Source organism: Fopius arisanus, unplaced genomic scaffold (assembly GCF_000806365.1).
Source record: "Fopius arisanus strain USDA-PBARC FA_bdor unplaced genomic scaffold, ASM80636v1 scaffold00023, whole genome shotgun sequence".
Classification (NCBI taxonomy): Eukaryota; Metazoa; Arthropoda; class Insecta; order Hymenoptera; family Braconidae; genus Fopius; species Fopius arisanus.
Window position 1 is genome coordinate 528,500 of NW_011887762.1, and position 26,695 is coordinate 555,194.

Below are 26,695 nucleotides of genomic sequence, written 5' to 3' on the forward strand. Positions count from 1 at the left end.
GAAAATTGGAATAGTTTGTGTTTTCTTTGGGAATTCTTCAGTTACAACAGGTTAAAATGGTCGCTCTGTTACTCTCTCATGTTGAACACACAGGAATATCACTGTGCCCAAGCAGTAACTAGTTTTCTGAGCAGGTCACCCCAATTAACGTTTCCACATAGAGCTGTAATACTTCTCCCATCCTCTAGCAGCCCCCTCTGCACGTATACAAGCAGCAGCCCTCATCGTCCATAGGTCCTTTCTCTCTCTCTCTCTCTCTCTCTCTCTATTTCTCCATCCTCTCTATCTTCTCATCCCCATTTGTACTCTACCGAGCGTCTATACTACTCCAGACGGGACGCGGCGCGCGCGTCTCATGGAAACTTGTAATTGCGAAAGGAGCTGGCAATTATAATTGCCTCCCAAGCCTGTGTGGACGCTCGTAATTATCCGAAAAACCCCATCACCGTGCATTTCGTTTTCTCCGAAAAATTTATTTATTTACTTTTTTCCAATTAATCCATGAAAAGCATTTATTAAATTTGTTTCTTCATTAAAATATTAATTGAAACTACGATTTTATCGGCTCTATGAAAAACTGTTTTTCTCATTAATTTTTCACCCGGTAGAGTGAATATACCGATTTAAATCATTCTCTCGGTCAATTAAAAAAATTAATTCATTATTTCTCTATTTTCCTGGCGTAATTAAGAGTTTTTATGGCGTGAATTTGATTGAAACCAATTTTATTGATTAAAAAAAAAAGGAATGAAGAATACGGGTCATTCTGTGGCCGCGCGAATGTACGTCCGGCTGGCAAATCGATTATTTAAATTAACTGGGACCCTGCAAGTAAGCTTTTGCACACAAAGAATAAGCAAGGGGTTTAGGCTTGGTGGTTAAGTATGTTCTGCAGGTATAGTCAAAACAAAAGTTTAAGACCCTTTCTATAATTCGTTATATTTATCGTAATTGATGTCCAGTTAATATTTAAATGTGTTAATTAGTTGAAGTAATAGCCATAGAAAATTATTATATTGTATTTGATTTTATTGATAAATATTATATTGTTTAAACAAATTAATGAAAAAAAATTTTAGTCAATCGTCATTAAATTTTTACCGTCGTTTTATATCTGCTTCAATAGTAAATGTTCGAAATTTCAACAAAATTTCATATTTTGGACTATATTTACAGAAATTTTTATTTTCCTCAAACGAGGCTGTGTGAATTGAAAACCTTAATGATTAATAACCACAGAACGGTGTTGCGAATGAATCATCATGTAAAAATTTCAAGCAACTCTTATATCTTCGTCAATACATGCAAAATAACCTTAAGCCAGAAGAGTTGAGGATTAAAAAAGGAAAGGAAGGGGATAGGCAGGAGGGTAAACCTCACACTGATGTTGGAGTGAATGAGTGGTGGGGATTGCGCCCAAGACTGCCGGTCAATTAAGTGCAGGAAATTAGAGTTTTAATTACGCAGTCATTCAGAAAATTACATCGGCTTTCTACGAGCGTCAAGAAGGCGACCCGTAGACTATTCTTTATCTTTGAGTTGGCGAGGGTGAAGAGGGAGATACTGCCCCTATCGAAACTCAAATAGAGGAAGGAAAATAAAAATTACGCAATTAAAACCTTGATTTATTTTTATTTTCGACTCGACAATTTCCTCTCTAATTTCCATTTTTGGTCGGAATAATGACCACGCAAGGGTTGGAAAAAAATTGAAATAGTTTAATTGAATAAAAAATTGACAGTTACGCGGCTACTTTGCACAAGAGATGCGTCAAAATGAGAGATGAAAGTCCGCAAAAAGTTGTGGGTGTAAAACCGCGTGGCAAAAGAGGCCGAATAATAATAAAAACAGAAAAAAGCGAGTGAAAGAGGTATAATAATAAGGGAAAGAGCTATGGCATAATAGCGAGTGTTAATTTTCGAAATGAAAACGAGAGATCCATCTTTCGCACGGCAGTACCTCGAGAGCTGGCGGGCCCGCGCGCCAACTACTCTCGACACTTCAGCCTTTCTACGGGGGCCATTCTCTCGCTCGACGCATTAGAGTAATGAATTAATTTCCATCCCGCCTCAATCTACCCACCATCGCCCCCTACCCCTCCCCCTCGCCCTTTCCACTCCCATCCCCTGACGTTACTATCCCTTATTCCACCCATCAGTTACTCCACACGAGCTAGGCTCGACGATCGACGGCCATTCTCTTTCCTTCACTCAGTTGTGGTGACTTTTAGGTATTCAAACATCCACACTCATCATGAATAAATATTTTCTCTCGTTTTTCTCTGCATATATTGATTACTCGTATTTTTCAATTGATTACACCTTTCATTTTAATGGGAAAACCTATTTTCTTTCATATACGGAAAGAAATTTTGACTAAAAATCATTCTGACGGTAGGATACAAGTGTACCATCACTTATTTTTAAGGAATCTTCGTAGGTATGGTTCAGGCCCTTCAAAAACAATAGTCCTTAAAATGATCTTTTCTGTGATGAACAACCCAAAAGTGAGAAGAGAAATAGAAACAAACAAGGAGATAAATACATCGAACAACAGTCTTGAGGTAAGCTCTGGTGTCCCTGAAATTCCTTGCCCCCCCCCCCCTCTCCTCTCCTCTCCTCTGACTCTGTTGACACAACGATTGAGTGATTTTACATTCAAGTATACTTCATCATTTTAATGGCTACAGAAGGGTAGCGGAGGAAAAATCACTCACCATACTCAGCCAGTGATCGTAGGTGGTCGGCTGGGGTTTAATTCAGAGTTTCGCTGAATGCCATGAGAACTTTTACAATCCGCTATATAACAACTAGAATGCTTTGGCGGACCTCAACTAGACATTTACTACTGAAGGATCATTTTCCAGAAGGTCAAAAATCCATCACGCACTTGTTGCATAATATACTACGAGAGCTACTGCGCACTCCGTGCGCCGAATTTGAATTTGGCGGTTCGAGTTGACCAATGAGGAACTAGTCCTACGCGTTTCGAGATATTTCGACTCCGGCGAATTTCACTTTTGTGTTTCTATTTTCATAATAAGGATTTTTCAGCATTAATTAGGGTAGGTATTTATTGCTGGAGGTCAAATAATGTAAAAAAAATGATCAATTTTTGATTTGGCATTCATTATCATTAATAAATATATTCACCTTCGGTTATTAAGTAGTAATTTTGTTTGATCAAGCCCTGATTCGGCACGCCTGATCAAATCCGAATCGCATCAAAGCGTTACATGCTTGATCATATCTTGATCAAGTAGTAGGATCAATACCTGATCTCACATCAAGCCTGACTTGAACCGAACTTGATCTCGACCTCAGCTAAATTTCCACTCTGGAATATTTTCATGTACAATTTTTGTTGATGAAAAAATATATAAAAAATGCAGTGAGAAAACAATCCAAAAATTTACTGCGGTGACAATTTCATTAATTTTTCCGATTGTTCTTCCAACTGACAATATGTGCCTTACAATTCGAGAAAATAATTGTGTATTGTTGACGGAAATGTATCCTGACACGCGTGGTGTTTTAGATTTAGGTAAGGTTAGGGTTTTTTATAAAGAAAATCATAAAATCTCTCCAGATAATTGATTATTTTTATCCTCCCATACTGACCATTTTGTTCTATTAGGGATTATATTGTTGAGGACAAACTTTATTCTGAATATTGTCAAAATTTATCCCCTCGAAGGATAGTTATTGCATTACGGAAAAATCAGTACAGAATTATCCTTCCATCAGGATAATTATTATCTAGATTTCAGGATAATTTTTACCAAAATTTTTTCTCCGTGTAGAGCACCCCACGTATGGTAAATTTCATCACACTGTAGGGATAATCCCACTGTAAACTCAGTTTACCTTCCCTTTCACCGGCAATGCAAGATAGCGCCCAACACTTGTGGCTAAAGGGTTTTTTTTTTTGTAATATATGTCGAAAAAGTCCAATTTTCGTCACGCTGTGTGTGAACTAACATTATACACTTCATACGCATTGTGATGAAAATTCTCGTCCGACACTCGTATGACCTTCCACGAGTAAAACACCACTTTTCCACACTCGTTACGAAATGTACTATTTCAGCAGAGTTTTAGATGCTTAAGGTATTCGTTTTCAGTATGACCGTGGATTTTAGACACTCCGTGTACAAAATAAATGCTTTCTCTTCCGAGTCACTGCTTAAAGCCAACTCTGACAAGTATTATTAAAATAAAAATGGATGGCATGTGCTTTTCGAAAATGAAATCTCAATGTTCGCATATGCAAAGATCAAAGATCTCAGAGATCTTCAACTTCATTTTACCCTTGATTTTGACCTTTTAATACGCTCCATGAAAAACAGACCTCATATGGTCAATACCGCCCCTCAATTAGATGAGTTTTGCAGCTATTACAAAAAGAGTCAGTGTTAGGTTCGAAAGTCAAGACTTTCTGCCCTTGGGAGTAACTTTCCACCATAGGGAAAAGCATTCACTGTCCTTCCGTTCTCCTGATAATGAAACACGAAATTCCCTTTGCAGGCATCCTATTCTAAAAAGGACAAACATCGAGACTATCGATATCTCGAAAGTCTGTCACGTTTATTCGTCTGAAGCGGCTAATTTGAATTTGGAACTCATTTAAACTAACAATTTTTAATCACGATTTTTATAATTACAGCGCTATAGCGCGCGTCCCTTCTCGTGTTGAAAAATAGCATGTGCACCTGCCCATGATCAGAAAAACATGACTTTCCGCCCTTGATGCACAATATATTATTTTTTGGCAAATATTACAAAAAATGAATTTTCACATAATCAAACTCAGAATTTAACCATTCCAGAAGCAATTTTGTGGCTGCAGTTCCATTTTGAAAAAAACTTAAGTTAAAAATTTCTCTAGAAAATGAGAACTTTTGAAATTTGTGACACTTCAATAAAGCCACCTAAACTCATTTGCTTATGCATGAGGGTGCGAGTAGATGATTAACCGTTTTGAACGACAGTTCAATTAACGGATCCGATTAAGATGACGCGATAACTTACCGAGGCATGGAAAGTGGTATTGAACGAGACATATTTCCTTTCCTGAAAAGTACACCAAGGCTGTACAAATACCACGCAGTCAGATGAATCGATCGTTAACGATTAGAAAATCTGTAGAAAGAGCCCCGGAAAGCAAATGAAAGTGGTTTTCTTACAGCTTCCCTGACTATTTCGCCGTCTCAAACGATCTAAATCTTACCAATACCCATGCTTCCTGTTTTACGATTCGGAGGGAGAGGGGTGAATGGTAGAGAACTGCACTGTGTATCGTCCGAGGTTTTAGCTAATTGTCATGAGGGTGAGGGATGCCATCTCGTGATTTCCCCCTTTCTTTTATACTTCCAGAGACTCTCAACTCTATTGTCTCTATTCTCCTTATAGTCTCGCACTTGCCATGGGAACAGTGTCAACCACCCCCTACCCTCTCGCCACTTCTTGACTTCAATGTTTCTTGTTCCCCTTTTCAACTTCTTTCGATCAATCTCTAGAAACAAAAGAAAAATATAGAAACAGTACAAGAGGACGTATTCCACTTTTCTCAATTACATTTCAGCTCCAATTCGAGTAATTGAAATGGAGAAATATATCTCAGAGGATAAATAACTTTAGTGCTGATGGAAATACCACTTTGTTTGATTCATCATCGCATTTTCATTAAATCAAATTTCCCAATTGTCGAAAATTGGTAGTTATGTAATCAATTGAAAAAAAAAGTTGAACGTTTTTTGATAGGTGAGCTTATGAGGAGTTACGGTGGTAATAACTTGAGTCAATTAATTTGTTATTTTCGTTGGTAAAGATAACGAGTTTAATATCCATTAAAAATTGGTGAGATGTATTCATTTCATGGAGTAAATCGATCTGACGGATATTAACACGATACTCGGGCTTCTCGTCAATATCACTCGAATGAAAACGAAGTGACAGAGATGGGGACGACTGGGGGATAAAAGAGGGGTGAGGAGACATCGGACGAGTAATTGCCGCGGGCGCTAATGAGTTTTACGATTAATAATACCCAGCAATCAGTGAACTGTACGCACGCGCTCAACTGTGAAAGTAAATCGATGATTCTTCAAATTATTTTATCCTCGAGGAACTCGAGATGGCTAACAAATCGAGTTGGGTAAAAATCATTTAATTATTTATTTATTCCACACAATTGACAAGATAATTTTTTTATTTAATTAAATGCTCCCTCATTCATATTTCCTCCAATACTGGGAAGTGTAATGGATAAATAAAGTTGTAAGCTCCAGTAATGACCAGTCCTTCATTTTGCCTTTGAGTGCTACAATTTCAAGTAGCAAATTTTGATTTGCAAAAGTCGATTTGGATTTTTATAATAATAGAGACATTCGTATGTAAATGGAAAGCAGAAAACAAATGTAAAAAAAACCTCATGGTGGAACCTGACGTGTTGAATTTAATGACACTGGACCCTCTAAAAACCACTAACGAATCCCTTTAACGATTCCCTTCTCAATGCGCCGAAAAGTTATAAAGGACAAAGAAAATTGTCCCCTCCCTCGCTAATTGCTGAGTTCATTAGTCGCGGAGTGCGGGACAAATACGACGTTTTCCTTGAGCGCCCCGCTCCCATATATTTTTTTCTTTTTAATTCTCCTCCTCTCCACCTCCAATAATAACTCCACAAAAGTGTATGAGGTACTCTGTTTTAGTTTTATCAAGCTGACACGCGTTTGCAAGACGCATGCGCCCGAAAGGGATAGCGCTCCGTGCCTCAACATTGCGCGTTCCGTTTCTCCTTGCACAACGAGTTCGACCGTCAGCGCGGGAGGTACAGCCTCACTCCTATCCTCAAATGATCCTCAATTACTCAAGCCCTAATCGTGTGTGAATTCTTCTTTTTGAACCGAGTGGAATGAAAATTTGAAAAATTGCTTTGAATTATCGATTGAATTGTGAAGGTGTCTGGTGTTTGAGTGACTGAGTGCTGTGTTTACACCCGGATACACGAGAATCATGGATGACTAGAGTCGGTGAGTCCTCTCAATTCATTTTTTATTCCTCTCCGAGGAAATTTCCCCAGGAATTTCCGGTTAATTTTAGCGGCGTCGCTCAGGGGCTGGATCAAACTCACTTTGTACCGCGATTGGTTTCTTTTCGCTTTCCTGTCTGGGGAGGAAAGGCGGAAGTCAATCTTGGCGGCCGGAAGTGGTTCACCCGCTCCCTCAGCAGCGTGAATAAGGTGAGAAACACTCACCGATGCGTCTCCGAATGAGCCCCTAAATGAAACCCCAAAATTAAAGCCATATATTAACTCTCTTTCACCCCCTGGCCCCCACTCCATGCCTTCACCAAATTAAAAAGCAACATTTTACGACACTACGCCCGACACCGACTCACGGCATACCTTTTCTATACTCACGGAGAGGGAGGGGGATATATACGTTTCAGAATACCCCGATGTGGGGGTGAAGGGGGAGTGGATAAATTCTGCTTGGGTTTGCGGAGTTGAAAACTCCGGGCTCCTTTTTTACTCTCCATTGTCCGTAAATTGCGTTTTTAAATTCGCTGGGGTGCCACGTGGACTGGAATAATTTTATTCCCGTCCGTTAGAAAAATTCAATAGTAAATAAACAAAGAATCGAGTAACTCTCCTCATTATTCATGATTTAAGATTTTTAATGGCCTAAAAGAAGCACTGATTTGAGATAGTTGTTTCATTGATGAGAAAATCTATAACGAAATCGATTGAAGGATTTATTAATGGACGAGGGTGAAGAGGATCCCCCAAAAATGGCAAATATTTGAAAATAAATTGAATTACGATTTATCCCCTCCCCTGGATAGTTGGGAAGAGTCGGGAGTCACAATCGTAGGATGCTGGGGTGGATAGTGGGGTAAAGGGTGTATAATGGAAGTTGAAATTGGTTGGGCCTGTCCCGGCTGGGCAAGCACACACACACACATGCATTCCCCGCCCAACCTCCTCTTTTGTACACAAACACATGCACATTCACTTGGAGCTATACGAGCTATCGAGGGAAACGCATTCCATGCCGAAATTGCTTCGCACTGCTAGCGATATCCAGGCGGTTGGAATACAAGGCTCTTCTCCTTCTCGATGTGTTGAGTATATTGGGTGGGAGTTTGAGGTTAGATTTCCTGGAGAGTCAAAAAATACACGGTTAAGCCCCAGTGAGGCGAATGAAACGAGTGAGATACGAGGTGAGGTACAGATAGAGTGAGAGAATGTGAATGGTGGGTGGTGGGTGGTGGGTGGAGGATGCGCGCGCGGGACGTTGATTAAAACCACCCCGACGGCGTGAATGTCGAGAGGGGGGCTAGGGACCGGGGAGGAATGAGCGTGAGCACGAGAGGGGTAGAGCGAGCCAAGGCGTTGCTTGCTTAATTACTAAAAGCTAATCAATTCCAGTGGAAGTAAAGTTTAAATTGCAAACTAAAGTATAGCTTCCCGACGGTAACCCACCTACCCCTAGCCCCCTCACCACTCCCACCAACCATCGCACTTTTCTCTTTCGCCAAAGCGATATTACTCGCTGAATGCATTCTGCAATTAGCCTGCGCGATAAATCATTTCGGGGGTATTATAAAGAATATAAAAAATTGGCTGGGTTTGAGAGATGGGGATTATAAATCGTTGAAAGTATTTTAATGAATTTCCACTTTTTATGCATTTAAAATATTCCAGAGTTCTATTTATTTATTTATTTATTCATTATTTACTTGTTGTTTTTCCATCAGCAGTTCAATATTATGAGGAATTACCAATTCATGTGGTTTGGTTGGTGTATATTCTAGATTCACGCACATAACGAATTGAAATTGATTGGACTTTTGAAAAACCCTATTTTTTGCTATGCAATATCCGATAGAATTCTGAATATTAAAAATTTAGTTTGGATTACAAAATCAACTATTTTTCGATTATATATTGAAAATAAGTCCAATATGGATGATTATTAACAATAATTTGTGACATGTTCCCCAAATAATACAATTTCTGCTAGTTGTCTCTGTTGGGCATTAATCCTCCCTCAATCCTAAACTTCTTCATTGAAAAATCATAAATTACAGAAAAATTGATGGGAACCTGGAATGGCACTGTTATTACTCCATAGAAATCTAATATCTAAATCAGAAAAATTCTGATAAATATATTGTCGAATTTTCAGCGGAACTTGGAATATTTTCCTCTTCGAAAATGACTACTAAAGTGCTCACTAAATTGGAGTTTTTCTTCCAATAATGTAGGAAAATTAATTCGAAAATGGAACGACAGAGGAATGAAATTGCTTTTCCCTTGTAATTTCACCATTGTGGAGAAGTTTGAAAAGAAAACCCAGTGGGTTTCATATCCGTGGTCACGGAATGTCTTGAAACAAGCAATAAAGTCAATGTCATTACCGGGCGATTCAATTCGCAAGACACATTGCACAATTTCACATACAATTTTACGGGAGAGCGGCCAGGGCTCCTATTTACTTCAGGAGTATACTAAATCCCTGGGAAATGTCAGTGGGGGGTATAGTGTGTCAAGTGTGCGATGATATCGCGCCAAGGAACTACCGAGTTAAAGTGATAGAATGGTGGGTGGAGGGTAAGGGAAGGCTTAAAGATCGATGCATCCCCAGTGGGCAGAGGGCTATTGCCATTGGATAAATTCGAGAGCCACTCGAGTGCAACGAACCAGTGACACAAATCTTTTGTTTATTTATTTTCTTTCTTTTTATTTTCATCTGTCGGAAGCGAGGGAATTCTCGAGCTGAGTAAATTATTATTACTCACTCTGCATTTATCCCCGTAATCCGAATTAATGGTCGGCAAATGTAGCTAATGAATTACTTAACCATCAAAGAACCGGTGAAAAAAAATTAAGTTCAAATGAAAAATAGGGAAAAAGTAATTCCATTTGAGTGGAGAGTTATGTATAGTCAGAGAGCCCGTATAGGGCCAGTAAAGCAATCACATTAGAGTCCAGAGGCTAGGGCTATCCAGTGCTGCTGTAATACTCCATCGTTTCACTTCGCCTCTCAATATCACTGCTAATTAAATTTTCAAAGCCATTTTTCCATTGCCAAACCACCGCCAACAGGTTTGCCCGCCATCTCTCCCCAGAATTTCGGGTTTCATGGGTCATCCAAAATTCAATTAAACAGAATAATCCCGAGAATGTTGAATCGTCAGCAATAACTGCACCACAGAAAACTCATTTATCTCGTTTATCGATAATTTTGAGAGATGATTTTTCTCGTGAGTTAACCGATCAAAAGGGACTTGCACGCGCCATTTTTTCATGATCATCATTCACGGAGTGAATGACATCACCCCCTTCTCACCTCGACTTTCCAAGCAATTCAACGAAAATAACAACTCTGGAAATTGAATTTGCTTAACAATGAGGGAGAAGATGCGGAATAATGATTTTATTTGTCCAAGATTCTCTCGTTCATCCTCCATTAAGCGTTACGCTCATTTATCAATTTCACCTCCATCTCCGGAGTACATACCCCTTCTCCCCCACTTGACTCGACGAGTCTCTTCATCCCTCTCAGAGCCGTCGGTTTTGGTTATCGGAAAGGAGAATCTCGGTAACGCATCTCTCCAAGAAGGCAAAGAGTTCAATTTTCCGAATGCGGAGGTGCCCTGAAACCCCTCCCATGCCCATCTCTCCTTCGGATGGAAAGTTTTACGCCGTTAAAAATTTATAGGCTAGATGGATACCCCGGTATACGCGTATATACACGCCTTTACGAAAGTAATATCAATTTCAGTAAATGGAAAAAGTATCAAGATGCCGTAGAAGGCACTCGCCATCCTCCCACACCCATCGGCCCCTCTATTCTGTTGGGGTTGATAGAGGGAGATGCGGTGGTTGCGCAAGAGCAGAAGAATGTAGCAACAATGTTCTTGGAAGCCACTCAAATGAATTAATCTGACAGTCCTTCGCGGGAGGGGGGGAATTTATTTTTTTTTTCTCTCCACTCGCGTATTTTCTTGGGATTCATGCCCTCCGTTTTTTTAACTCAAGGTATCACCAATTGGATTTTTAATCGGTGCGCACTCGCCGGAAAATAACCACTTCACCCTCTGCCACACGCCGTGTCTATAAATGCTCGACCACTTGTTCCCCTCTTCTTTTTGGTGGGCACGTTAAATTTATGGCCAACGAGTTTTTCATTTTTTCCACGTTATGGTTGTTTAGGAGGGGAAATGCACACTACGTCACTTTACTTCCTCACTTTGATACTAATTTTCCAATGAAAACAATTTGCCAAAAATTTCAAGATACCCACAACTTTAAATTTGTAGGTTCTAAATAATGTAATATAAGGCCTTGACGTCCTCTCCCTCTCGAGTGCTATATTGGATTTGTTCTGGGACATTTAATAAAATTACAAATGGTTTCATTGAAATAAATTGAATAAAAATTGTTTCATCGATTGGAAAATGATCCCCGGAAGATTGTCAAAGGATAAGTTCCCCGAGTCGAAAAAGTGACGAATAAGGTCATGGAGTAAAAAATTGAATCTTTCCTTAGGAGGATTATTTCGACGAAACCTGTCTCTCTTGTTACTACGTGGAGGGCTTGCAAGGGTCGACAATGGTTCGTCGCAATCCAAGTGTAAATAAATAGACTCCCTGGCCGTACCGTCCCATTTGCTCGATTAGAATCAAATATAATTTTCATCGTCAATGAGGGAAAAGCCTGGGATGAGGTATGATCATGTCTAATATACAATCACCCCACTTTTGCTCCAACGAATCCAGAGCTCTTCTCCCGATAGCCCTCCCACATACGTGACAGCCGGCAAATTGATAAAATAAAAATCATTCCATCGTCTTCTCACTATTCTCTCGGTGCAATAAATTCCATTCAATTTAGCCCGGATATTCTCACCTCCTTTCTTTCCACTAATTTCTGATATATTTTTTTTCTCATCCCGTTTATTTCTTTTTTCATATAATTTTGTTCGTTTTTCCTCATTCCGAACGGGCGACGAGAAGCCGAGGCAGTGCGAACAAAAGCGACGTTCCCTCTTTTCTCGTTAAAGGCCAATTCTACGGTTTAATTAAAATTTCCCCGAACGGAAGTAAGAAGTAATTATAAAATTTTTATCGTGGGTGGCTTACTTTTCATTGCGAGACCCCCTCCTTCCTCCTACCTCCTGCGGAACTCTGTGGGGCCCACCAGCGTAGATTAAGCAATAAATTGTTTTCACTAATTCTGTAATGGCACACGCACGTGAAAGAATCTTTCTCTTATTCACCTCTATATTTCCGATTTTTTATCTCAAGAAATAGCTCCATTGCCCTTCCATCGACGGATCATTCATTGGAAAATCAATAGGTTCACAGAGAGGAGAAGCAATACAACTGAATTTCGGAATGAAGTGGTAAAACAAGCTAAGCTAACTCAACTCATCGCTAATCTTTTCTGAAATATCGCGCAAATTAAAATAGCCCTGGTAAAAGTCATGCAAAAATCATTTCAATAAGATTCTTTGAGCTCTACGGGAAAGCTTATTAGAAAAATTTTGATATACACCTCAGTTGCAGAGATATATTCTCACGTTGTTTTATAACTTCCTACAGAGTTGCGCTGAATACTTGACGAAAATTGGAGGAAAAACGGGTGAATGAAGGGGAAAATGATTGCAAACAGTGGTCCATAATAGTATAATGTGGATTGATCAGACGGGACTCCCGGATACTGGGTTCATGCGCGTCGACACTAATTTGCAACGTCATTACGACGTATTATCGAATGGACGCGGAGTCCAGTGGAGCCTGCGCTGGAGACCTCACTCCATACTAACAATAGGCATTGGCGTTGTGGCATGTCTCCACTACTCTCTCGCACTTTCACACCACCCCACTATCTCCACTAGCTGCATCGCCACCCGACAAACATCGCTCTTTCCTAATTATTGCCTCATAAATCTACGGCCAATCTGCTAGAAACACCGGACCAATTAACTCGGCATTAACGTACTGCTGTAGTACTGCTACAACTTGGAACGAATTTTTAACCCAATGAAAAATACGAGGCTAAGTTACTTAAGTAATGACCATTAATTTTTCCGGTAAATGTCTAAAAAGACAGCCAAACCTGCCATTTTTAGGGAATATTGTACAGGGGTGGAAACAATTGTGGTTGGAGTTATTCTCCAAAATCTGTTAACACCGCTCTTTGCGTTAAAAGACAACACAAAGAGTTGAATGGTTAGATAATCAAGAACGGTATTCTTCATCGTACCTATATTAGACCACAGCACTTCACCTCACCACTAACCTTTCTCAAATGAATACGATGAGTGGCTTAAATCCGCTGCCCTCCTACATGCTCCTCCGATTCAATTACATATATATTGAAGAAACAGACTCCTCCATTACATTATCCAAGGAAGAAGTAGAAGGGATAATCCCTGAGGTATTCTAATCGGCGATGGGCCTTGCCCACAACTGTCTTCTGGTGAAATAATTTCAAGGAATTCTCTCCTAAGACCTCCAGACCATAGTAGACTTTCGTCTGACATTCAGAATATTGGAGTTGGCTAGTTCCGGCATTTTTCTTCATTGGAGTTATTTTCATGCTCTATCTGCTCATCTGTTCATTAATTTCAATTCTTCCTCAGATAAGAAAATATTCATCAATGCTGAAGAACAATGTAATTTATAGGAAAGAAATCAGATTCATCATGATGACATTTGTGAAATGTATGATATTTTATAAAGTAAAGAAGAACAGAAGGAATGAATAAAAAAGACGTCTCAACAAAAAAAAATGATGATTCAATGTAGGTCAATTTTCGTCTGTCGTGGGAAATCTATTTTTGAAAATTTTGTTTCAATTTCATTAATTAATGCAAACCATGGTAAAACTGCGGCTATTTAAGCAACAACTTGAAAAAATTTCATCCTGTTTTGTTCCAATCTTTCCCAATTTATTTCTAATATAATTTGCTAATTACTCCGACGCGCTTTTGTCACTTTCATTACTCCCCTCCTTTCCCACTTTGCCGCAGCAAAATACACGCTGCCAATCTGCCGATATTAACCATTAATAGTTTAAAAACTTATGACTCAATAATTCAGCGAACACTTCTCGTATTCAAGAAACTCATGTCTTGGTTGAAGAGAAGACCAAAGCTAGACCATGATCGGAACTATACCTTAGTATACAAGGTCACATTTGCATTATATCAACAAGCTTAGTCGAGTAGCAACTTAGTTGGTTGGTTCCTGAAAATCAAGGTTGGTTCAACCCAGCAATTCCAAGGCTTGGTATTCTTGGTTGATCCAAGCTTGGCGCCCATCGTTCAATCTTGGATTTCTTCACGTGGGAATTTGAAAACACTCTGTATATAAAGTAATCGGTCCCAACGTGCGAATCATTTGGATGAAATGGTTTGTGAGTGAAGATACTATCTGCTATAACACAATGGAACAGATCGAATTGTTTTTCCTTCTTAGTTTGCAATAAAGATTTATGAAATTGGCTTTTGCTGGGATATTGAGAATAGTTTCTGTCATTGATTTGTTTATGGTTCGATTTTAGTCCTTGAAATGCGAGATTGCCAATAGATTTTCACGGTATCCATTTCTGTAGTATGTTGGGGTCCCAGTAGCTATTTACGGGTTCCATTAGAAAGCTGTCAGTCGGGTGATCCTACCTTCCTTGAGTCTTTCGGCCGAGTTGGAATACCTCGTTACAGGTTCTCCCTCATCCTTGGGTCTTTTTATTACCTCACCTTTCGGATATTTTACCTTTCTCATGCTATCAATTTGGGATAATTTCTCCTTTTGCCACTAAACTTAAAAATCTCTTTATTATCTCATATGATTGCAAGCAATGTGGATGGAATTATATCATTCATGTTAAGTAACCCTCGAGAACCAAACAATCATTCTCAGCATTTTCCACTATTGAAAAATTAATGCTGGGATTCCTTTTGTTTACAATCCATTTCCATTTTGCAATCCATTTATTTAGTATTTAAATCTATGAATGTTTGTAAAACATATTAAAACTATACACAAAAATGGTATGGTGGACAAGTGGATAAGGCACGCCGGCCTACACAGCAAAAGGTTCCGGATTTAAGTACTGATTTGAGAAAAACAACACAAAATTAATTGAATAAAATTAACGAATAAATAAAATAAAATCATACGTCAGACGATAACATATATTAGATTTATAGATATTAAAAAAAAGTTTCAATCTTCATGTGTATACAACAATGAAATTTATTTAGACTTATAAGAATTTTAATCAATATTCATCTAAATATTTAATCGGAAGGTAAAAATTCGAGATTTATTCAACTAACAAGATAATTAGCTAATTTCGGCAATAATTCATTTTCAAATGGAATGACAAGAGAAAAATATTGAAATAAAGAATGGTCCTTATCCTGATAACCAAACACCAAAAAACATAATCACACACGATTTCTAAATGAAATAGTAGTGAAAAACCGGTCATAGTATAACAGAGCACTTCATATAATTTTTAATTTTTCTGAGTTATTATTCATCTTAATAACTATGAAAGACAAAGGAAAGAATAAAAAATTGAATCACACTTAATTAAGTATATAAAAGGCATATACTTGGCGGTAGGAGGCCGGCCCAAATCGACCTTTGGTGGGGTTCATACCAGTTGCGAACCCTCATGCAAAGTGTTGGTCAGCCTTGAAAATTTTTCAAAAACTTCACCGCGCGGTGAATGTTTGTAAATACTTCATAATATTGTATAGTTAATTATAAATTAACTGCTTTTCAAAAGAAAAGCGAAGTAGGGGGTGCCCATACACCAACACGAGCGTCCATTCACAAAATAAGTTAATTTCTCAAAGAGGTTAAATTCATTAATAGCTGCTCAGTTCGGATACTAAGGAGGTCCATTGATTGCAGGATATACCTCAAAATAAACAAATCATAGAACAAATCATAGGATCCTATTTTCAATATATTCCGTTCCATGATTTCATGAATTTCATGAATCATGAATCGAGGAGCTCTAATTTACTTTTACCAAAAAATAATCATCAATTACGTACGATCAGTAATTAGCGGACTCCGTTCTAGTTTTTTTATGGGACATCCTGACTATCATGTGAAATTACACAATTATTTAGGAGAATTGCGAGCAAAATGGACCACCACAAAAATTTAAAAAATTTACCATTTTGCTACTTGTTCTGAATTCTTTGAATTGTTTTTTATAAATATGAGGAAAGTACGTACCTTCAATATAATATGAGTCCTAGCCTGTCGATCGACCTGTCGCTGGATCCGATGGCCTGATAGGAAATATTAATTTTACTAACTCACCCCCACCATTGAAACCAACGCCTCGGATCTGGCCGCCCTATCCGCTTCATTCCCTCCCCTCCATATCGAACAATGTTTTCCAATTAACTTTATTTGAAATCGAGCTACGAGCGAGTCGTTGGACCTATGGTACTACTCTCCCCTTGACTCGTCCATCTCTATCCCTCAGCGTCGTCGAATTTGATGTACGGAAAAAAGCACTCGACCAACACCACCATCAATTCACCCGTTTTCGGACATTTTACTTTTTTTGAATTTAAAACACCGGTTCAACAACATTTTTCAATTACTCTAGGAGCTGAATACGTTGGTAACGCGGAATGGATAGGAGTCCCTTTTACCACTTATACACTCTCATCACCCGACAATTCATTTAAAAATAAATACAAACGATTTTTTAGTTTTTTTTTTTTAATAAAAATGTATTCCACTTCTAAAGGTATATTTCGACTGATAACCAATATCGCAATATGAAGAGATAGAAAAGAACCCATTGGAAGGGCAATTGACTATTTATAAGCAACAATCACTATAAATTAAGAAAATTAATAGGTCCGTTTTTAAATTTGCATGTAATTGAATCTAATCATCTTAATTTTGATTGAAACAAAATCAATATGAGACATTTTTATATAATTCTTATTACTTGTTTCCTATTTTGATGGACTTTTTTTTGCATTGTGGTCGACAACTTTCGCCATTTTGACATATTGTGATTCTGAAGGAGTTAGAAAGCATGAGTGAAATGAATTTAAAACCAAGCCCCTTCTTTCCAAATTCGTTAGCATTTCAAATGGTGAATATACTCCTCACGGAAATTCATGAGCTTCCATCAGTGCAATTGTAATTTTCAATTGTAAACACATAACGCATCCTTCCATTGATATAATCTTACTGAAATTTTCCTGCTTAGCCTGACCCCATTTCTTCACGAGAAGTCGGTGTTAGAAAATTCTTCGGCTCTCTCAATCTTCATTAAATCGAATCGACAGAATAAAATACTTGGCAAGACTCAAAACTGCCTGGCGAAAATAGTCGGGGGTGGAAAATCGATGCTTATTTGTTTCTCGCTGGGTTAGGACGTGGCTCATCCCCCCGTGAAATGGATCTTGTGGGTTGCCTACTTCGACCCTCGTTCCCCCCAACGACGTGCGCTTCCATTCAACCTATACTCTCTAACATTCATTCGAGTTTTCCCCTTGCCACTCCTTGCCCCTTTATATTCCACCTCGTCTTTTCGATCTTCTTAATATCCCCAACCTGTCCCAATACAATTTCAATTCTTCCACCATCAAAAATCACATCTAGGACAAAAAAAAATAAAACACAATGAGAAAAGGTTACGACAAATTAAATGAACGGTGAAAAGGTCATATTTTTCAGAGAATAATAAAGAAAGCTCTTAAAAGCGTGCTTATTCAAGAATTATATAATAGAATTAACGAAATTCTTTGAAATAAATGTAAGAGCGAGAATTATTCTCAAGTAGATAATATAAAACCATAAAATAAAATGGTCCTATCAAACTCAAAAAAAACCCAAAGACTAAAAAAAATTTTTTTTATTTAAAAAAAAGATACTTCGAGATATACTCATGTAGAATTCCATCGCCCATGAACAAACTGAAATTGTATAAAAAACGATCAATCGTGAAAGGTTTATTATTTTTATAATTTTTTGATGGTGTTTGATGGAATTATGAAATATTTCGATGTTTCTTAGGTCTATGTGACGTGAAGAGTTTTCCTCGTGCCGATTATATTCTTCTAAAGTCGGAAGTTGATCTAGAGATCGAAGAAGCCCAGATCCAGACCCAGCTTATTCAGTCTCTGGGATCTGACTTGTATAAGCAGTCCCACGGCGATACTCGAGTCCAGTTCCTCCCAGGAATTGTTGGACTATACGTAGGCTTTGTCATTAACAGTGTCAAGACAATGTTCATGCATCAAACCCCTAAGTAGGGTGTGCCAATCGTCAATCATTGCACCATTGCTTGGTTGAGACCTAGCGTATATACTATTATAACCCAATAATAGGCAAAGATTGGCCCAAGTTGTGGAAGTCCATGTTTTGAGCCATTCTTTGACCATAGTATGGACCAACATTGGAAAGCCAATTATGGGTACACCATCTCTGGGCCAATAATAGGCCAAGACTAAAACTGCCGAGGAGAGGTGCTTCGATGTTTGGATATCTGGCCAATTGTATATGCACCAAGCATTGGCATATCAAAGCTATGCCAACAGTTAGCCAAGGGAAGGATTACCAAGCATTGGTGCTTCAACATTGGGCCAATGGAGCTAATGGTAACCGAATCAATCATTGGCACTTCAATGCTAGTATTGGCGCTACCATATTATACCAAATGATGTTTCACTGTTAGGGTAATATCCAACCAATCATACATTGCATTCGGGCCGATTGGTAGCCAACTGAGCCGTGGCTGACAGGCCCGGTCCACTCCTGGGGCGAGCATCTGGAGCCAAAGGGAAAGTGACGATAATAATATTATAATAAGAATATAATCTAATAGTGATAATAATAAACAATAATTATTCATTAATTACCAAATGATCATAATTATTAAAAAATAATAAATGAATGGTAATAAAAATGGATATTAAATAAATATAAATAACATAAAAAGTTCACAATGTAAATATAATAATAATATAAATGGAAATGTAATAAAATTAATATGGGCGACTTTTATTTCCATCTATATTAATCATGCGATGGTCTCCTAGTCAGGTAGTAGGGTTAGTATGCGAAGGGTTCCGAGTTCAAACCTAATTGCAGGCAAAATATTGAAAGTTAACAAAATCGCTTTTTTCAAAAGTTAGGATTAATGAGTTAAGGTCTAACTTATAGGAAAAGGAGCGTAAAATGCGGTAATTACTTATTTTTTCTATAATTTTCAATAACAACTGGCAACCCGGGTGTATCATTGTCTGTCATTATCGGCCCGGTGTTATCATCCAAGCGTTGGACCAGTGATCGATCATTCAATTTGCGAATAGCTGATCAGTATTGGGGATTGGTATACCGGGCTTAAACCAAGGCTTGACCAACACTGAAATCCTCCTTGGGCCGTGGGAATGCTTGCATAAGCATTTTATAGGGCAGGAGCCTCTCTGAGTTCCCCTTGGAAGTCAGATCACGATCAGACTCAAACCTGGACAGTCAGTGCTGGGAGATTACGGTTTGACTTGGACCGCGTCAGTCGATCTCTGATCAGCTCCAAATTTAGCTCACAGGACTGGATCCAAGACACCTCGGATATATCTATCGATTCAAGATCCAGTAAGTAATCTTTATTAATCTTTATCAATTTTGAGAGTAATTATTGGTGAACCTTCGCGAGACATTCATCCAGGAGTACGTCATCTCCAACAATTAGGCGAACCCTCTGTGAACTCTACTGACCGAGCAGCCGAGGGGCTTGGGTCAATAGGGCGACCTGAGGGCATCGCGGAGTAAGGAACGATACAAGAAACCTACTCTATACGAGTTGGCGATCAGGGGACCATTCGGCAGCCATATCCAACTCTTCATCTGGGATCACGAGAACTGCAAACGCCGCAACCACAAACAAAAATATACATTGATAATATATACGAAATGTGTATTATATGGGGTATTCTAGATGAACTCAACGAGGTTCAAACCTTTATCGCCTTCAATTGTACCGCCGATTTCCTTTACCATAAAGTAGATTGATAATGAATGATTGTTTGCATTGTCAATTTTTCATTCGTCTTCCTATTGGTCGATGGATCGATTGATCATCTCCATGACTGGGAGGATATTATTGTGCGCTCCAGCGCTCATTTAGAGGTAGAGCCCGCGACAGTGCGCATGATTGCCTGTAGTTTTCTCATATTGCGTACGTCATTAGATGATCATTCAATCTCTGAGATTTTCTGACGATACTAGCCATCCACAACGATTTTTTTCACTTTTGCAGCTTTTAAGACCACCACTTCCGTAAATATTAACCGATTTAGAAATTGGTTTTAAAAAGTTTTCGTTCTTTTAGCGCCGATTCAATCAACACGACTATATATTTCACGCTCCGTGAGATTTCATTATAAAAGAGTAAAAAATTCCACTTGTTTCGACATGGAACCGATTATTTCTTTTTTCAAAAAAATTCAGTGAATTTGTGGTACCAAAAGTGAAATTTTCACAACAGGAAATCGTGGTTCTTCTATTTTATCTCTATCAATTTCGGTTTGACTCCTTTTAATGATAAAAATTCCGTAATTGCACAATTTTTTCGTATGGGAACTTGGATATACTATTTCCCCCATGGAAAAACATTACCACACTAACCGGTTAAATAATAATATTGCTTTTCTAGTTTCACAAACACACTGAATTTTTTTGAAAAAAAAATCATATCCCAGTCGGAAAAAGCGGGATTTTTTACTCTTTTATGATGAAATCTTATGGAACCTGATATACAAAAAATATATAGCCATGTTCATTTATCGGCCATAAAAAAAACGAAAATTAAGGAAAAAATTTTTTTTAATCAATTAATATTTTTGCGAGTTACGCACTTAAAAACAGAAAAAATGAAGAAAATGATGGCGGGAACACTGAATGGTCATCGAATGACATGTACAATATGGGAACAAATCGGCGATACAATCGAAGGCGGTAGGTGTTTGAACCTCATTGAGTTCATTCAGAAGACGCCAAATATATTCTCTCTTTGAATATACATTCAGTCAATTTTTTTTAACTATGTTTTTTGATCTTTTAATTTTTTGTATGGGCAAAACATTTTTCGAGCAATTTCGTTGGAAAAAACTGTATTCTAATATATATACTTATATATACTTTCCAAACTTAAAAACTTGGAAATCACCATAGTGAAGATCATTATCTAGGCTGTTGTGGCGGGATTTCTTCAGTCGTGTGGTTGGCCACTCCTTGCCTTGCATTGGCCCCATGCTCCAATTTCACCCAAATAAAAAACTCCACCACAACGGTCCACAAATACATTACTTTTTAAAATGCTCTACGTAGTTACCTAACTGATTTTTCAATAAGAACTTCAATGTTTTCTGTTCTGTAATCCCTTTATTACTCTTTTCCCTTCGTCATCTATATCACCCACCGCCCATTCAATCTTTTTCATTATTTACTACTTCATCCACCTCCATTTGGAAATGAGTTTAAAAAATGAACGATAAAAAGACCAAAAATATCGGAGAAAGTGACAATTTCATTCTGTTGGAGGAGTCCATTAGGCACCTACCTGTCTTAAGCATAATCAAGCCTGATGGGGGTTTTGAAAAAAATGCAGCAATTTTTCAATTTTTTTCCCCTGAAATCCCTAAAAGGTTAAGGAACAATTAATTGGTTATAATGTTTTGAAAACAGGTCATTTAACCGTGTGTTCTTATGGTCGCTACCAAAAACTATTGAAAGCATATATAAATGAAGGAAAATATGGCCAAGGTCATAGAACATTTCACGTATTCGGAATGTCCATATAGTAATTTTTGATCAAAAAATCTAGTGGATTGCGGGCGTTGATTATGAGAAATTATTTGAAGAACATCGAAAAAATAGAATTTTGGTAGATGCAGAACGCCTGCTGGTTTGACATTTTGCCTGAAATTGAACGAAAATCTATCGCTCAGTAGTTGGTTGCATGGGTAAATATCTAGTACAGGTCCACCAAATCAATGTAGGTGTTCTATAGCGGAGCGTGTAAGATTCCAGTACCCAATTGAGTTTCTGAAGACCATTTTTGGGGAAACAAATGTTGATGATCCCATAGGCAATACATGTTGGTCCTAAACAAAAAACATCCTAAAATAATTCTTATGCAATCCTAAAAACATTTCTCAGTCGCCAATATTGCATTGCACCATCTTATTTTAACCATGAGTGGCACGCCTCTGCTATTCCCCTCCAACTATTCAATTTAAAATATTCTGAATTCCATTCAATCACTCTTCGTATCAGCAGTGAAAAATTAGAGGGGTGGCGGAAGAGCTGACCTATTTCTGGAGTGACTGAAGAACCTGTTCAGGACTGCCTTACGGTGTACAACGATGTTCCCCTATTTTCCCCTCAACACTCTCGACAGCCAATTCACTCTTGTAAATTACAAGGGACTAACCTCAAGTGAATCAGAAAAATTAGTATAATTATTGTTATTAAATGATTATTTTTCTGACCAAAACATGCACAAATGGAATTGCACCATTCGACCCGTATGGTACAACCTACATGATATTATACGGATCAGTTTTTGATAATTCCCTCTGGCACTTGCTATCCTATCATAAAAAGAGCAAACATCGAGACTATCGATATCTCGAAAGTCTGCCACGCTTATTCCTCATTGGTTCAGTCGTCTTAGGCGGCTAATTTGAATTTGCAACTCCTAAATTATAATAACTCTTAAAGAAACTTTAAATTAACAATTTTCAATAACGATTTTTATCATTACAACGCGCGTAGTTGTAATTGTAGCGCGCGTTCGTTCTCAACGTAAAAAACAAAAGATGATCCAGTCTAATTAACTCCCCACAAACTGACCGATATTTCGGTTCATGCATTCCAATAGCACACGAATTTCAAAATTATCTCCATTTCCCTCAAGGTTCACTGCAAACTAATAAAATCATCAAGCTTTTCAGGAAAACTTTTGACCTGCAAAGCCTTAACTCCTTCATTTGTTTGTATCGAACCTATCGGAAAATGTCCGATAATTTTGATAATCTTTTGTTTATTTTTTTATTATAAGTGATGATATGTGGTAATTTTGTCTCTTACTTACTAACTGGCTTACTCAATTGTGACATTCAGAAAACATCGATGGAACAAATTACCTGCATGGGCGCATATATGAATGAAAAAATAATATGCTGTGTACAAATCGAGCTTCCAAACTAATCGGATATTTCCCTCTAAGTTCCTTGTAAACAAAGGAGCTTGTTGAGTTTCGTAGAAGTTTTAATCTGGCAAATTCGATACGTTTATCTGTCTGTAACAATCCTATCGGAGAATATCGCGAAATATATATATATAATATATGTGATAATTATTTGTGGTGGACTTCTACTACATATTTAGCAAAATGAGTATAGTAGTATACTTATTTGAAGTTGATAATATATTGTATTGAGGTATATAGCTGGTTGGGTGGAAAATTTAATTTGAGAAAATATTCGATAGACGATGACTAATGGTTTTTAATCATGGTATAATGAGCCGTCGGTTGTTTTGAAAAACAAAATTAAAGAGAAGCGGTTGACGGCACAGCTGACGCCCCCCCCTCCATCGAGATATATAACTATATAACAGAGAGTTAAAGCACTCTGGGCTGTGTGGCGCGTTTATACGAGGGGTTGAACGGATCGACATTATTCTAACGAAAAACGCGTCGCTCTTCCCCATGTCCCACTCAGCAATATAAAGTTAATAACATTCGATCTCGTGACGTTGAAAGTTAATTCCTTTAGGCATTAATACGGTGAGTGCATCCCCGTAGTACCCGAGTAGAAATTTTCTACGGCAGGCCTGTTGGCAGGAAAGGCCCTGATAAGGTACTAGTACGGTATGCCTTATTACGGCGTGCCAGATCAGGGCCTGCATTGGTCGAAATACGGTATACCTGATTAGGGCATGCCAGATCGGGGCCTGCATTGGCCCACTCAATGGTCACCTTATCTTGATCTGGTTGAAGCAGAAATTATTAAAAATATGAGAATTAATTTTAAGTGCAGAGTCGAAATTAATTCACTGAATGCCGGAAGATGACTCCACTGAGCTTAGCTCAGGAGCTGTGATGAACGATCGTTTTCGATGAACTTTAGTTTTTGAGAAATATATTTTTTGTACATTTGTACTCAAATTGATCAACTTCACGCTCTAAAATAGTTAATTGAGACAGTTCGTGTGCGGATCTCACAGAATTCAAAGGATTTTGGCTCGAATTGTAAAAAATGGATAGAAATCAGAGACGGCGTGAACTCACACGTTTGAGGGTGAAGAGTCTTCGAGAACGAGCAAGATGTAGTACTCCTGTGAACGAAGGAGAAATGGGCATTTCATCTGCTTCAACTCCAAATGAAGAGGCCTATTTTCAAGACATGGATGACCGGGATATGCCTGATGCTCATGATGAGGACGACTCAGGCAACTCGAGTGCAGGTTTTAACCTAACCCGAAATTCCACAAGTGATCCAGGCCCTAGAAATAGTGAGCACAATACTTTTCGAAGTGACATTCATGAAGTTGTTGAAAATTACGAAGTGTTTGATGAAGAGGAAGACGAAAATATCATGGAAGCTAGTGTGAGCGAGGATGAATTTTCTGATTGTGATGAAGATGAAGTCGAGTTTGATGAATACACTCAGCTACGAGCCTGGTCACTCGAGGGAACACCAACACTACCACACACACGTCTTGATGGCTTACTCAAAATATTGAGAGTTCGTTTACTTCCAGATCTACCAAGGTGTTCAAAAACATTTTTGAAAAGTGAAGGAATAGACTTTGACATTCACGTTAATGAAGATTCAAGTGAATTTGTGTATTTGGGCTTGGAACAATCGTTAAAAAAATGTGTGAATCCTGAATTGCATTCAGATGATACGATTTATTTAAAAATTAATGTTGATGGAGTGCAATTATTTAAATCGAGTGCAAAACAGTTCTGGCCTATTCTATGCCAAGTTCACAGTAAACAGGACGTATATCAGCCATTTCCAGTAGCAATTTTTTGTGGTCAAGGCAAACCCCACGATTTGACTCAATACTTAGAGAAATTTATAAAGGAAATAAATTTTCTCCAAAAGGAGGGCCTTGATGTAGATGGGCGACACTTGAAAATAAAGATGATGGCGTTCGTCTGTGACAGACCGGCTCGTGCTCTACTCAAATGCATAATAAATCATGGGGGATACAATGCTTGTGAACGTTGCACCGTCCACGGTGAACGTGAACAAAATCGAACCGTGTATCTAATCCCAAAGGGAGGATGTGACAAGCGAACAGATACATCATTTCGTACTCAAGCAGATCCTAATCATCATCAAGGTACCACTCCTTTATTAAATATCTGTCCTAAAATTGATATGATATCTACCTTTGTGTTAGATTTCATGCACTTAGTTTGTCTAGGTACAAAGAAAAAACTTTTAATGTACTGGTTAAAAGGACATCCCAAAATCAAATTGAACCAGGCAGGAAAATTACTACTGACCACTTTGTTATTGAAAATTCAGCACCAAGTCCCACAAGAATTCCATCGTACAACTCGTTCTTTCACTGATATTGAAAAATTCAAAGCATCTGAACTGAAATTTCTCCTTTTATACTGTGGTCCGATAATTTACAAGAAAGTACTTCCCACAAGCTACTATCAACATTTTCTACTATTACACGCTGCATGTAGAATACTATGTTCTAAAAAATGGGCTATTGAGAAATGGAAATATGCAAAAAAGTTTCTTACATCATTTGTATCATTAGCTGAAACTTTATATTCAAAGGTGAGCATTATTGGTAACATGCACAGTCTACTGCATATGGCTGATGATGTCCAATACATGAAATGCTCATTATCAAGCCTCACTGCCTTTCCTTTTGAGAATACGTTAGGCATTATCAAAAAATTCCTTCGTAGTGGAAACAAACCTCTTGCACAGATTCTCAGACGTTTATCTGAAACTGATTTTTTCAATTTGAAGAAAGCTCAGCTTCCACCACAGTTAGAAATTTTACGACAGTTAAGACCCAGCAGGGAAGGGGAAATTATCATTAAAAAGCTCAGGTATAAGGGAGCTTTCCTTACAGCAAGAGTACCAGATAATACTGTTTTACTTGATGATGATCGTTTGGTGCAGATTGAGCGAATTTTTATACCATCTGATAGCAGTCAAAATCATATTAAAATTACAGGCACTGTTTTGAAAAAAGTCAAACCTTTGTTCACCTATCCTTGTAATTCTGCTGATTTAAATATGTGGGCTGTGAGTAAACACAATTCAATTTCTCGTACTTACAGCTTAAATAGAATGAATGTTAAAATGGTGACTTTGGATATTAGTTCAGAAACTCAAGAAGAAATTTACTCAATGCCACTCCTTCACATGTAATCTCATGTAACTAACTCATACATTTAGTGCAATACATTGTTTAATAATGTCATGTTCATCGCTTGATTAGTAATTTAAAAAATGTATGGAAAACATGTTAACTGTTTCGAGTGCAGTTATTTTTTTCAATTTATGGGAGGAATTACTGATGGACACTTGTGAGCAAGTGTGAATATTTTACGTTGAAGCATAGTCCTGAGTCTA

The 26,695-nt window shown here is 38.0% G+C and overlaps 1 protein-coding gene across 3 annotated transcripts in view; it reads left to right on the top strand.

The window, feature by feature from the left end:
- Positions 1–6,785: 6,785 nt before the first annotated feature.
- Positions 6,786–26,695, top strand: part of LOC105264544 (LIM domain only protein 3) — a 117,651-nt gene continuing 97,741 nt past the window's right edge. For all 3 annotated transcript variants that reach the window (XM_011301480.1, XM_011301481.1, XM_011301482.1), the window contains exon 1: positions 6,786–7,033. Coding sequence is in view for 1 of the 3 variants with exons in the window: in XM_011301482.1 (XP_011299784.1) it covers positions 7,021–7,033 (13 nt within the window). In the remaining 2 variants the exon portion in view is untranslated. The remainder of the gene's footprint in view (positions 7,034–26,695) is intronic.